Source organism: Salvelinus sp. IW2-2015, linkage group LG10, assembly GCF_002910315.2.
Source record: "Salvelinus sp. IW2-2015 linkage group LG10, ASM291031v2, whole genome shotgun sequence".
Classification (NCBI taxonomy): domain Eukaryota; kingdom Metazoa; phylum Chordata; class Actinopteri; order Salmoniformes; family Salmonidae; genus Salvelinus; species Salvelinus sp. IW2-2015.
In genome coordinates, this window is record NC_036850.1 from 10,979,544 (window position 1) to 10,994,160 (window position 14,617).

The 14,617-nt window shown below is 44.4% G+C and overlaps 1 protein-coding gene across 2 annotated transcripts; it reads left to right on the top strand.

Moving 5' to 3' along the window:
- The first annotated feature begins 454 nt into the window (after positions 1 to 454).
- On the top strand, positions 455 to 9,904 carry znf507 (zinc finger protein 507). 2 transcript variants are annotated; one of them, XM_023995290.2, is made up of 7 exons: positions 455 to 550; positions 1,989 to 4,117; positions 4,583 to 4,700; positions 5,107 to 5,218; positions 7,103 to 7,207; positions 7,687 to 7,821; positions 7,984 to 9,904. In XM_023995290.2, exons 2-7 carry the CDS (start codon positions 1,991 to 1,993, stop codon positions 8,402 to 8,404), a joined length of 3,018 nt encoding a protein of 1,005 aa, XP_023851058.1. In that variant the 5' UTR covers positions 455 to 550; positions 1,989 to 1,990; the 3' UTR covers positions 8,405 to 9,904. The 2 variants fall into 2 exon arrangements, with proteins under 2 accessions (XP_023851058.1, XP_070301482.1); XM_070445381.1 differs by lacking the exon at positions 7,984 to 9,904 and having other exon boundaries at positions 7,103 to 7,247; positions 7,687 to 7,776.
- The last annotated feature ends 4,713 nt before the right edge of the window (positions 9,905 to 14,617 follow it).

Genomic DNA, 14,617 nt, shown 5'->3' on the forward strand with positions numbered 1-14,617 from the left:
CATTTAAAATGCAGCAGATGGCAGCATTTTATCATGTTAACACCTTTGCGCGCGATACAATTACAGATTTACACAAACTAGTGGGATGAATGGTGAATAGAAGTTGAAGAGCAAGTTTTAGATTTAAAATATATTTGGGAGAGAAATGAAGGTCATGATGCACGACATAGCACATTTAACATAAACTCCTCAGTGACAGAGTTGCACCTGCACTTTACCTCCGTTTGATATGCGTTTACATTTTGTGCTTAATTGCATTATACTAAGTCATATTACTTGTGAATTTACACATATTACACACTCATAAACCAATTCTGTCAGTAACTGTTCAGTGGATTTTTTGGGGGGTCCTGGTTCCACCCGATGGTTCTGTCTCTAAACACGGATTCCATGTTGGCCACCTGACCATTTGGGTTTGAGTCACGTGATCCGTTCTCCATCCTCGCCATTTTGCAGTGTGAGAGACAGAGGCCACTTTTTACTGCTAAAGGATAAAGCACAGTTTTTTTAAATGTTTTGAGGCCAAAGATCACTCAGAATTGCCGGATCAGTAAGTACTTAGCTAACCGACACATAAAAGTCGCATGACCCGTTGTCATTTATTAAACGAGAAGCCAATTAAATAGCTAGATGTCTTTTACAGTGTGTGTGGGGGACTCGTGTGCTAGCTTAGCTTCAAGTGGTTGGCTTGTTGTCATGTACAGTGCATGTCCTGTCCCTTTTTCCAGATTAGGAATGTATATCTCTAGCGTTGGACTCCATTTTATCGACACACCTACGCGATTATTGTGGCTATGTTACCCGGCATTTAGCTAGCTATAAGGTTTTACAGATCATTATTTTGCTTTCGTCAACCATCCACGCCTCGGTGTATGACATTTTATTTTTAGCCGGTTATGTCAGAGGGCATTCCCCCTAGTCATGCACACATATCGATATCCCTGGTCAACTAGTTAGCTAGCTACTAAGCCAAAGTGGTCAGCTACCAAACCAAAGCGAAAACCTTAATATTTCTTGAAAGTCTTTGATTTTAACAATCACTTAACTTACATTAGTTTGTGGATTGTGCAAACGGGTGGGTATAATTTGTGGATCGTTCCAACAGGAATCTGTTCCAAAAACGTCGTAAAGTACGTTGAACTAGTTGACAAATAGGCATCAACTCACCACGTAGCTTATTCTTAATGTTTTGTCCATGGGCTACCAGTGTGAGGACATACATTTGCCCGAATAAACGTAGTGAGTGAAAAAAACGTATTTAAATAGCCCACTCCATACCTGGTATCATATTCTGCCGCTATACAACTTTGTATGCGTTGTTTGTTGACAACCTTGTTATTTACGAAGTTTTTGGAACTTGCCTACCCAAGACCTTTGTCACTTTTGCAGAATGAACACTAGGTAGTACAGTACTGGAGAAAGTTCAGGGATATTTAGGCATAGGCTATTCCTTAAAAGCAGAACCCAAAGAAAAGGGAACCTGATTGTGGTCAGAAAGGGGAAAGTGTGGTACCAATTGCAGACGTAATGTGCTTAACCACAGGAATGTCTTCCTCTAATGTGGCACTGGTAAATAATCATTCATCCTTATTAAATTATCATTGATCTGCTTGACTGAATTATCAAATAAATTATCAAATGTTTTCTATCAAATGTAATTATTGGATTTAGGAAGGGTAAAACTAAATTAGGACTTTGATTGGGACTTTCAAAGTTCARTACTGTACTCTGTGTGTACTCTGTGACCACACTTGCCCCAGCCAGGTCATGAACCTAGTAACACAACAGGTTTCTTTCTCAGTGTAGGCCTAAACAGATTTAGTCAACATTTGTTTGTGTGTGTCTAAGATGGAAAGAAGCACATTTGCAAAGAGAGCAATACGATATTTGTAAGAGACATTAAGAGTTTACTAGCCGTGGTCATATTCCTGTGCTATGCATGCCATGCTGATTGTGGTAGTTTAACAAGCTTGTTTTGCTTCCTCCAGGCATGGAGGACAGCAGTGGAGTTGCCATCCTGCTCCCCCTCTCTAGAGGCCAACAGGAGACTGTCTTCATCCCTGAAAGGGTGGAAATGCCCCCTGGTACCCTGATGGAGCCTAGGGATGATGACCAGAGGCAGCAGCAGGCCGCAGACTCCCTCATCGAGGTGATTGAGAAGCTCAGCAAGATCGTGGAGAAGCGCCCACGTCGATGTACCCTGGCTGGGAAGAAGAGAGCCCTCATGTCATGTGCCTCCATCAGAGTCCCAGAGATCAGGGAAGGCAGTGGTGGGTCCTCCCCCTGCAAGAGAGTCCGGGAGTTGGAGGAAGAGGTGAAAGAGCAGGAGATCCAGCCAGACAACAGTGCCCCYGCTGGCAGCAGTAGGACCATCACCTGTTACCAGTGCAGCCTGTGTCGGTTCCTGTCCCCGACCTTGAGCCTGCTGAAGGAGCACCTGCGGCAGCACGATGAGCAGCACAGTGACCTCATCCTCATGTGTTCTGAGTGTCGCTTCACTTCCAGCCACCAGGAGGAGCTAGAGGCCCACGTCAGGCTCCACTTTGACGGCAGCAACTCTAACAAGAACCCTGTATCCAGCCAGCARGCCAGCGAGGGAAATGAGGACTTAGGGTTAGGGATGGGGGGTAGTGTGGAGGAGGCTGTGTTCAAAACCGCCATGGACTGTGCTGAGGAGATCCCTGCTAAGAAGAAGTGGTACAGCTATGAGGAGTCTGGGATGTACCGCTGCCTGATATGCAGCTATGTGTGTGGACAGCAGCGAATGCTAAAGACTCATGCATGGAAGCACGCAGGTCTGGTGGACTGCTCTTACCCGATCTTTGAGGACGAGGCAGTGGCACCTTTCAGACAAGAAGCACCAGCACCTCCTGTAGTTCCTCCTGCAGAGGAAGCCATAGTGGTCCTCACCCCGGTTCCAGAGAACTCCCAGAACCTCAACAAGATGTCCACCTTCCAGATCGACCTCTGTGCCCCTGTGGCGGAGTGTAGGAATGAGGCCAGGACAGAACCAATCACAGAGGAGAGCCCAGTGGAGAGGCTATCTAAAGACTCAGAGCCAATGTTGGAGGTACAGGTGACCACAGAGACGGAGGTGGAACTTGTGCAGGACTGTCATCAAATTACAAGCACAACAGACAGCCTCCTGTCATCAGCCCAGAAGATCATCAGCTGCAGTCCCAACAGTGYCGGCCATGTCAACGTCATAGTGGAGCGACTGCCGTGCGCAGAGGAACCCGTGGCCACCCAGCCCCTCCTCCCCAGCCCAGAGGTGGGTAGAGACGAGAGCCTGTTGGCTGCAGAGGAGGCGGGCCATGTGGAGAACCAGCCAATGTTTGCTTACAAGGACGAGCAGCAGGAGGTGGTGATTGGCTGGAGCAACAGCGAGAGGCAGCAGACCACCACGGACCCTCCACGTGACGAGAACGCTCCCCCAGCCCGCAGGAGGACCCACTCTGAGTCTCTGAGGCTGCACTCCCTGGCTGCTGAAGCCCTGGTGGCCATGCCCATGAGGACCGCGGAGCACATCAGGAGCATCGTGGGCCCTGACACGGGCCAGAGGCTCCTGGAGATGGCCACGGCTGCAGCAGTTGCAGCCGACAGAGCCCCTGCAGCGGTAGAGGAGCTGGCAAGCGTGGGGTCAGCCCTGGTAGACCTGGAGCTRCAGGGGTCCAGAGAGGACGGGCTGGCCGAGGGCCCCACCAAGGCTGGCATCAGCCTGTCCCTGCTGACGGTCATAGAGAGGCTGAAGGAGCGCTCGGACCAGAACGCCTCAGACGAGGACATCCTGAAGGAGCTACAGGACAACGCCCAGAGCCAGCACGCTGGGGAGGTCAGCGACTGTGTCGGGGGGGACCCGGGTAACCCTGGTGGGGGTCTGGTGGACTACATCCCTGGCAGCGAGAGGCCCTACCGCTGTCGCCTTTGTCGCTACAGCAGTGGGAACAAGGGCTACATCAAGCAGCACCTGCGAGTACACCGTCAGAGACAGCCCTACCAGTGTCCCATCTGTGAACACATCGCCCTGGACAGCAAAGATCTAGAAGGCCACATGATCAACCACTGCAAGACCAGGGTGTACCACTGCAAGCAGTGTACTGAGGCCTTCTATTACAAAGTGAGTAGAAGGACTGAAGAGAGCGGAATTAGGACAGACTGTGCGCCTCAATGTCCCTGGGCAGGAATGTATTATTGAAGTGGCTCCTCCTCTAGGAGAGAATATTGCTCTTGAGTTTTTATTTCTCCATGACCCAAATGACAGTCATTTAAGATGAACTGATTGTTGAAGTGAGAGTTGAGATGGATGTTTGTCTGGTTGGTGCAGTTGAATAAGTTTAGTTTGATTCAGGGAGCAGAGAACTAGCCTGTTGATTTCATTACTTTCATGAGACACCTCGTCCATTTCTGCAGACGTCATTAAGTCCGTCATAACATTCTGTGGGKTTTTTTCGGACTCCATAGATATCAGAGATCATTTTTTTAGAGAGGGGAGGGTAGCCTGTGTGTTTTTTCTAGCCCCAGAAGATATCGTTACGTTTTTTTTATTTTTTACTGTTGGTTTTATTACTGACCCTTTCCACAGAGTCAGCTGAGGAACCACATTAGAGACCAGCACGGGTTGGGCGACACCAACGCAACACTAACCCCTGTCACTGAAACCACGGCAACCATGGAGGAATCTGAAAAGATGACAGTTGACGGTGAGGAATTTGTCAAATGTATTTTTCAATGGAAAGAAGTGGAGGGCGCTCGACCAACGTGAGTCGAGGTGCAACCCCAAAAAATGTTTTATTAATTGAAAAGTTAAAAGGGCACGCTCACCATTAGAAATGCATTTTATTTAGGCGACTATTAAAAGCTTGATGTTTCAGCCTTCATCAGAACCGTCAAGCCTTTAATAAAAAGCTTGAATAACATTTTAATGGTGAGCGTTGCGCCAAGTGTGTTTTTCAACTTGACCAAACACGACCTGTCTTTTTACTCTAAATCAAAGACTGTTTCTCACTTATTATCCTCTCCGCTACCCATTTTGATCGTTTAATTTTATTGGCACCTCATCCTTTATCCACAATATTTAATGAGTGTACTTTTGTTTCCGCTCTCCAGATTCCGTCAGTTCGCAGAAGGTGTACAGATGTGACGTGTGTGATTACAGCAGCTCCACGTATGTTGGAGTTCGGAACCACCGGAGGATCCATAACTCTGACAAGCCTTACAGGTTGGTGCTGTGTGTCTACGGTCTGTGTTTTTAATCATGTCAATAGGATTCATCGTGATTGCAATCTGGATTCCTTAGGACTTGACATTCAAGTAAATTTGCCAGTGGCACACCAGGCCAGTGCCATCTAAAAGCTACTGGCCCGAATTGGGGGGGGGGGAATACTGGCCTGGGTCAAGATCTCACAGGATAGTGGATGATGTGTGCATAATTACAATATCAGGTGATTTTATCTTTCATTTGTGGCATGAGCAAGCTAGCCTGTAATAACCCACCCTCCATACACAAATAATACAATTTTAACTTCCAAACAATATCATGTTCACATTGNCAATCTCAAGAAGGGTGTTATTGTTAGCAATTTTGAACAGTCAGCAGGCTACAGTTGTAGGGTCCTGTAAAATCAGTTTAATATTTTGCTTGATATCGTTTTTGTTTTTCCGGGTTTCTGAGTTTGTTCAGGTTTTCATTCTCAAGATCACACTTTTTTAAAATAGAAGAAACAACAACGATTGGATGTTCCATTTTCAACAATGATTAAAGCAGGTCTGGTAAATATTTTGGGGAGGGTGTAGTTGCCCTTTTATTCAATTGTGCATCTAACAAGAGACCATTGTTTGCCTAGTGGTATTTCTGTACTGTACACTGTAGGCCTCCAGTGTAGCCTGCACGTGATGGCAGAGTTTGCAAAACCAATGCCATCCCGATTGATACTAATCATCATGATATCATTCTGCCAGGTAGGCCTACTTTGCAGTCACCATTTTAATTGGGAAGTTTTTTTTTTTCAAATTCAAACAGCCCATGATGACTGGATTCAACCAAGACTTCAAACCTTGTTAGCATACCCATTGCTGCCTAAGTTAGCAGTCACAGGTAGATATAAGTAGAAATATCTTATCTACCTACCCTACCGGCGTCGTTCTTCTGTGAGGTGCTCCACGCGACAACCAGTTGAGAGCTGCGTGCTCTTGCTGTCCGACAGATGATACCGCTTAAACTAGATTAGGTTAATTTTAGTTATCCAGTAATTCACTTCTTTCCATTTTACCGATGACGTAATCCTGTTGCTTACTCAAATCCATTAACCAAGACACTGCATCTCAGTGCAAGAGGCGTCACTGCACTACCTGGTTCGAATCCAGGCTGCGTCACATCCGGCCGTGATTGGGAGTCCCATAGGGCGGCACACAATTGGCCCAGCATCGTCCGGCGTAGGCTGTCATTGTAAATAAGAATTTGTTCTTAACTGACTTGCCTAGTTAAATGTAAAAAAAAATATAGAATCATGATGTTATGATACAGATTTCCAGCAGGGGCCAGTGAGTGTTAAGTAAAGATCAACCTTGGCTGCAGTCTACAGCTGGAGTATTTCTCTCAACGCAGCACCCATGTAAGCGGATCGGCCCTGCTCTGTGTACACACACTCTCGAGGCGGCGTCTGATGTCTGAGTGGGGGGGGGATCTTATTCTCTAAGGCCACACACATCTAGTTTGTTTTCATTTTTTCCCACTATAGACCCTCAATAGAGCCCTTTCATGCAGGGGAGTGCAGTCTTTCTACTCTTGTGCTTTAGTATCCTTGACTCACTTCAAGCCACTCCACAGGGAAGCACACGCCTTTTAACTAAGGCCATCTTATCCATTTGAGCCACACAGTGTATCGCATCTCTGAACATTGTGCTGCCAGCTACACTTTCAGCTTAGCCTCGAAACAAAATAGCCGTCAAGACAACAATATGGCCCTCCGGGCTTTTCCTGCTGTACCAGCCAAAACAGAATAGTAAACAGAGCATAAACAGCCAAGCACAACATGAACTGTCTAACAACTAGGCCTGTACAGAGATATTCCCTCTAACTCTGGCCAACTCTCTGGTACCCTAGGTGCTGCAGCTGTGACTTTGCTACGACCAACATGAACAGCCTGAAGAGCCACATGAGGAGACATCCCCAGGAGCACCAGGCTGTCCAGCTACTGGAGCAGTACAGGTGAGGACCGGGTCAGGGTTCAGCTTCTGGAGCAGTACAGGTGAGGACCAGCTCAGGGGTTTGAGGGGAGACCTGGGCAGGGGAGTGGGAGAGGTAGAGAAAGTAGGCCTATGTGCTATGAAAGAGTCTGGGGATGGAGGAAAAGCTAAAGTGTAAGAAGAACCCATCTCATCGACCATCAGAAAGAACTCCTAATGAACTCTCCTTTTAGTGTCAATATGGAGGATGTCTGGGTATATAGAGTTGGCTGGAGCATGATGTCGAGCAGTACAGATAAGCGGTATCAGAGCATGTGTGTCACTAGGTCTTTCCCTGAGGAGTCTTTAGTGCTGCTGATCCCTTTTGATATAATGGAGTTGAGGGGATTAGTGGACCCCAAGCAGCATATTAAATCAGCTGCTTCTGCTACAGACTTGATCCCTTTCTTTTCTCTCTCCCTCCCTCTTCCCCCCCTCTCACATACTCCTTTCGTTTTTCAGGTGTTCACTGTGTGGCTATGTGTGCAGTCACCCTCCGTCCCTCAAGTCTCACATGTGGAAGCACGCTGGCGATCAGAACTACAACTACGAGCAGGTGAACAAGGCCATCAACGAGGCCATCTCCCAGAGCGTCCGGTGAGTAGGGGGTGATGGGGGTTTGGAGTTTTAACGGTCTGCCTTTACCATCTGTAAAGCTTCTAGTCAGACTGAAGCCTATGTTTGGGTCCCAGTGAACCAGGATGTGTAGGGTCATGTCTCTGTCTTGATGGTGAGCCTGCTCTCTCTCCCTGGCTGTAGTTCCCCCAGTGCCCCGCAGAAGGTTTCAGCAGTGGCAGAGCAGTCTGGTGTGGTGCAGGGTGGGAAGAAGGAGAGGGTCTTTGTGGACCCAGCCCCCCTAGCAGAGGTTCCTGTGGACAGTGTGGTTGGCGGTGGCTCAGGGCCAACAACGGAGCTCATCCAGTGGTCCTCCAGAGAGCAGGCCCCACAGAGCGACACCCCCCAGCACAGCCCCCAAGGGAAGGAGGGGGTCCAGTCCCGGGCCGGCATGGAGTATTGTGTGCTGCTGTTCTGCTGCTGTATCTGTGGCTTTGAGTCTACCAGCAAGGAGAGACTGATGGAGCACATGAAGGAACATGAAGGAGACATCATCAGCATCATCCTGAACAAGGAGCAGCAGCAGGGAGCAGCCCAACCAGCAGAGGGCAGCACAGCACARTGAGACAGCATTTACCCCCCACCTACCCCTCCCCTTACCCCAACAAAGAACCAGGAACCTATCCACTCACTTACACTGAGTCTGATTTTAAAAGGGAAGTACTATACCGCGCATCTTGTTTTCTGGTTCTTAATTTTATGTACTTAACAGAAGGTTACAAAAAGTGTATCAGTTGGAGCTCAGACATACAGAAAATTGGAAAACTCCAATTTCAAGGCGTTGCAGTAAAATGTTCAACCTGAACAAGTTCAGACACATTTAATACCTCAGAAAACAGACATTTCCATATTTTCAAATGGAGCTCAGTCCATTCTACTCAGCAAACATATATTGACCACATGGCAGCTTWTGTATTAAAATACTGTAATATAATTTAATATATTTAATCCTTCACATTTATAGTGTATCTGTGGCACCTGCACTAGGCAATACAGAGATGCCATCTACTTGCATGTTGTGTTCATCATAGCTATATTCAAAATGGGTTAATACAAGCTGGTCTCAGAGCATTTCGTATTATTCTGTAAATTTGTAACGGCTAATGTTAGCCACCTAGCTAGAATTCGTAACATTGCGTACGTTTAGCAAATTCATAACATGTTGTGCATTTTGCAAATTCGTAACCTTGAATACAAATTGTAGTTCTTAACATATTATTACGAAGTGTGTCTGTGTGACTTCCACAAATTATGTGTGACTTCCACAAATGAATACATACCATACGAAATGTAACATATCATACCAATTTGAGTGTCCTGGATTTGCGTTTACGATGTTACGTCTAGTCTATGAGACCAGGCTGGTTAATACTATGTATCAATGTAGGCCTATGCGTGTTGGTTTCCGTTATGTCGAAGCAAAGGAAAATACTTATTTTTATTTAATTCACTGTTTGATTCTATTTTGACCTATTGGACCTCTGGTACGTTATGGGTAATGATGGGTCACTTGAGAGTGGTTTCCTAAAGCTGTAGGATAGATAGGCTGGTAACAAGTTGTTGTTTTACCAACAAGGCTTCTTGAGGCAGAACTAGGTTAGGGAGGAATTTTTAAGGTATGATCAGTCAATTATGGTGCATATTAGTGGTCATATTAGACCCAGGTGTTATGGTGGAGAGATGGTAAATGGACAATCATTGAACTTTGATTGCAGCCAACACCCAACTGTGTTTAGCTTAGGCTACTTGTAGTTACTTTAGTGAACGTATTACTATTCTGATTACGATAATCATTTCTAGATTCATGTTTTAGCAAAATAAKTGCATAGTTGATCACTTGAATATGTTAAGCAGTTTCCAAAGTTTCTCCATATAGGCCTAGCACTTGTAGATAATGGATGGCTGGAGTGATTGACATCCTAGCACAGAGCGGTGTGCTAGTATACTAAACCTATTCACGAACCTGCTATTCCTATCTCTGTGTGCTGTATTGACCAATAGCGGAGGGTGATACAGTGGGGCAAACAAGTATTTAGTCAGCCACCAATTGTGCAAGTTCTCCCACTTAAAACAGATTGAGAGCCTGTAATTTTCATTAATAGGTACACTTCAACTATGACAGACAAAATGAGAAAAAGAATCCAGAAAATCACATTGTAGGATTTTTTATGAATTTATTTGCAAATTATGGTGGAAAATAAGTATTTGGTCACCTACAACAAGCAAGATTTCTGGCTCTCACAGACCTGTAACTTCTTCTTTAAGAGGCTCCTCTGTCCTCACTCGTACCTGTATTAATGGCACCTGTTTGAACTTGTTATCAGTATAAAAGACACCTGTCCACAACCTCAAACAGTCACACTCCAAACTCCACTATGGCCAAGACCAAAGAGCTGTCAAAGGACACCAGAAACCAAATTGTAGACCTGCACCAGGCTGGGAAGACTGAATATGCAATAGGTAAGCAGCTTGGTTTGAAGAAATCAACTGTGGAGCAATTATTAGGAAATGGAAGACGTACAAGACCACTGATAATCTCCCTCGATCTGAGCTCCACGCAAGATCTCACCCCGTGGGGTCAAAATATCACAAGAACGGTGAGCAAAAATCCCAGAAACCACACGGGGGGACCTAGTGAAGGACCTGCAGAGAGCTGGGACCAAAGTAACAAAGCCTACCATCAGTAACACACTACGCCGCCAGGGACTCAAGTCCTGCAGTGCCAGACGTGTCCCCCTGCTTAAGCCAGTACATGTCCAGGCCCGTCTGAAGTTGGAGAGCATTTGGATGATCCAGAAGAAGATTGGAGAATGTCATATGGTCAGATGAAACCAAAATATAAATTTCTGGTAAAAACTCAACTCATCGTGTTTGGAGGACAAAGAATGCTGAGTTGCATCCAAAGAACACCATACCTACTGTGACGCATGGGGTGGAAACATCATGCTTTGGGCTGTTTTTCTGAAAAGGACCAGGACGACTGATCCGTGTAAAGGAAAGAATGAATGGGCCATGTATCGTGAGATTTTGAGTGAAAACCTCCTTCCATCAGCAAGGGCATTGAAGATGAAACGTGGCTAGGTCTTTCAGCATGACAATGATCCCAAACACACCGCCCGGGCAACGAAGGAGTGGCTTCATAAGAAGCATTTCAAGATCCTGGAGTGGCCTAGCCAGTCTCCAGATCTCAACCCCATAGAAAATCTTTGGAGGAGTTGAAAGTCCGTGTTGCCCTGCAACAGCCCCAAAACACACTGCTCTAGAGGAGATCTGCATGGAGGAATGGGCCAAATACCAGCAACAGTGTGTGAAAACCTTGTGAAGACTTACAGAAAACGTTTGACCTCTGTCATTGCCAACAAAGGGTATATAACAAAGTATTGAGAAACTTTTGTTATTGACCAATACTTATTTTCCACCATAATTTGCAAATAAATTAATTAAAAATCTACAATGTGATTTTCTGGATTTTTTTTCTCATTTTGTCTGTCATAGTTGAAGTGTCCTATGGTGAAAATTATAGGCCTCTCTCATCTTTTTAAGTGGTAGAACTTGCACAATTGGTGGCTGACTAAATAACTTTTTTGCACACTGTATATGAACAGCTTTTCAAGTGATGGGCCTATGTGACTGTAGACTGACATTGAAAAGTGTTTTCCGTTTGACACCTCTGCTAAAGTATTCCAAACTTCACTCACGGTCCATTTAGTTTCACACTAAACATGCTTGGTTGCAGAGTGGTGACTTGGAAATCATTTCCATGCCCTTACTGTTTTTATGTAGACAGATAGGTGTAGGAAATTATGATCAAATTAAATATCCATAATTCATGGGATTTCTGGATTGCGTTGTTGTAGCTCAGTGTATCAAATAAATGAAATCATTATCTGCTGCACGCTGAATTTCTCATTATAATGGCAGATTATTCTCACGTTAATTTACAATTCAAAATACTAATGTCAGGAAGACCGTGACGGTCTGCATTTAACCGCACTTAACCCCCCCCCCCCCCATTTACATAGTTTGCATTTTAATGAGTGGTTCAGTGAATTAAAGCAAGAGACAAGCAAGCAGAACCTCATGCTGATCATAGGCCACTTTCTACTTTTTTTTTTCACTTTCAGGGTTTATGACAGCAGCTTCATATGATTCTATTAGTTGACGTACTGTCGTGCAGTTTCTTACTGTATCTTTCTGAGGGCCTAATGATCTTCTTACCGATGCAGACCATGAGACAGGGGGGATACAGTGGGGGAAGGGAAGTGACTATGGGCCTAAGTGAATTGATTGGTGGTTTTGGGTCAGATGTGCAAATAGTTTTGGATAGATCTGACATCGTATTTCTTGTGGGAAAGCTTCAGGTTATTTTAATGTTCATTTTACCCATGCAGAGTTGGCAAAATGTCATTTGTGAAGCCAGTTTAATCTTTCAGGAGGGCTTATCTTTTGTTTGTTTTGTTCACTATTTACGTTGTCACATGTAGGAACTTGAAGCCTTAGATCCAGGACTAAATCTGTTCATTTTATGAGTGTTGAGTGTGAAAAACACATCGGCGTTGCGGTTGTTAACACTCAAACTGGTGCGCCTGGCACCTACTACCAGACGCCGTTCATAGGCACTTAAATATTTTGTGTTGCCCAATCACCCTCTGAATGGCACACACACACAATCCATGACTAAATTGTGCTAATACATTTGTTCGGTAGTTTATGTCCAGTCTGCTGGCGAAATTGCATACTCAATTAGATATACTACTATGCTTATTAATCTCTTATACTACTTGTTATTTGTCTATTTGATTTGGAAATGTTAGATTTCAGATGGTGATGCATCCATGTGAGTCTACCACTCTGGCTTTCATTTCAGAAATTAGGCGATGAACTGACATGAGAACCTGGACGGGAGGGAAAAGTTCTTATAGGGTCTGTGACATCTGACGTGGATGATTTTGACATGTTCTTTGTTTGACTTAACCAACCCGTATCCCCAGGTCCCTACTCATTCAACTACAGGGTGCCATGTGATGGGGAACCGTCAGCGTACACTGTACACTGTTAACGCTGTTCATTGTGCATTTTCAAAGACATTTTAATGTGCTATTTTTGCTCATCCTGTCAACGTTTGTGCCTTTTTTTGATTCGAGTCTCTAAGAGAGTCTCTCGTAGTCATTAGCTAGCTATTTGTTATAGGCTATGTCTGCCCCGGGGGTGCTGTTGTGCGCCCGTCTGTTCAGAATGATAATCCAAGGAGGTCATGGGTGTTATTCAGTCAAAGCTGAATAGCCTCTGTAACGCCACCCCTTGCTCTGTGATGTATCCCACACACTGGTTGGAGCAACGTTGTCTCCACATTTCAATAAAATTACATTGAACCAACGTGGGATAGATGTTGAATTGACGTCAGTGCCCAGTGGAATGGATCTGTACATAATTAGTTGAAATACTGTAGTATTGCAAACGGACATTTTTTTAATATTCTATTTTTTAAATATATTGTAAAGAAAAAACACTAAGTCCATGTTTTTTTTGTTGTTGAAATAAATACATTTTCTAAAATGTTGGAAAATGGGTGTGCTTTTTAATTGGCTATAATGTATTTCCGGGGAGTGATATTTTAATTAATTTTTTACACTGAGCTGCATGCATTTCAAGCCAAAGGAGAGAAGGTGATGCCTCTCACTTTTACACTGTTAACGCTGTTCAGTGCTTAACTTGTTTCAAGTTCTGTGTGTATTTGCTCCGTAGGCCACAGAGCGATGCTTGCTATCTATTTATTTTGTGCATCATAGACAGTATTATGTCATAACTTTGCCAATGTATTTTTGTAATAAATACTTTGTGGATGAACTGTGGTTGTTTTTCTATTGGACAAGTGTATGGGTCATTCCATATGATTTTTTTAATCACTTTTTGACTGTACCCCTTTTGATTTGAACGAAACCTTCCATACATGTTTGCCCATGGTAGAAGTGGTCAGAAAGGGACATGTTGGACCTGAATACCAAAACATTCAGGAGTTAAAGGTGCTAAAAGTTGAACATTTTGCATACCCCACCCTACCATGAGAGTCATGTCTTCATTACTGAAAAATATAAACGGTTGAGTTTGATATCATTTGAAAGTTTACAAACAAGGTTGTCAAACTATTTTATTTATTGAAAAAGTTTTTAGTAAAATTGTCATTTTTTTACCTTTATGCATTTTTTGTTAATTGTTACTAAACTTCAAAAAATTTGTTTATATGATCATATGCACAGTGTACAAACTATTAGGAACACCTTCCTAATATTAAGCTGCACCAATTTTTGTCCTCAGAACACCCTCAATTTGTCGGGGCATGGACTCTACAAAGTGTCAAACGAGTTCCACAGGGATGCTGGCCCATGTTGACTCCAATGCTTCCCACAGTTGTCAAGTTGGTTGGATGTCCTTTGGAAACCAAGTGTGAAAAACCCAGCAGTGTTGCAGTTCTTGACACTCAAACCGGTGCACCTGGCACCTACTACCATGTCCCGTTCAAAGGCACTTACATCTTTTGTCTTGCCCATTCACCCTCTGAATGGCAAATTATACACAATCCATGTCTCAACTGTCTCGAGGGTTATACATTCATTCTTTAACCTGTCTCCTCCCCTTCATCTACACTGATTTGAAGTGGATTTAACAAGTGACATCAATACGGGATCATAGCATACCCCTGATCAGTCTGTCATGGCTTAGACCCTATTTTACATCGTCAGAGGTGTTTGTTTTGCCCCCACCTTCGTTTTAGACACAG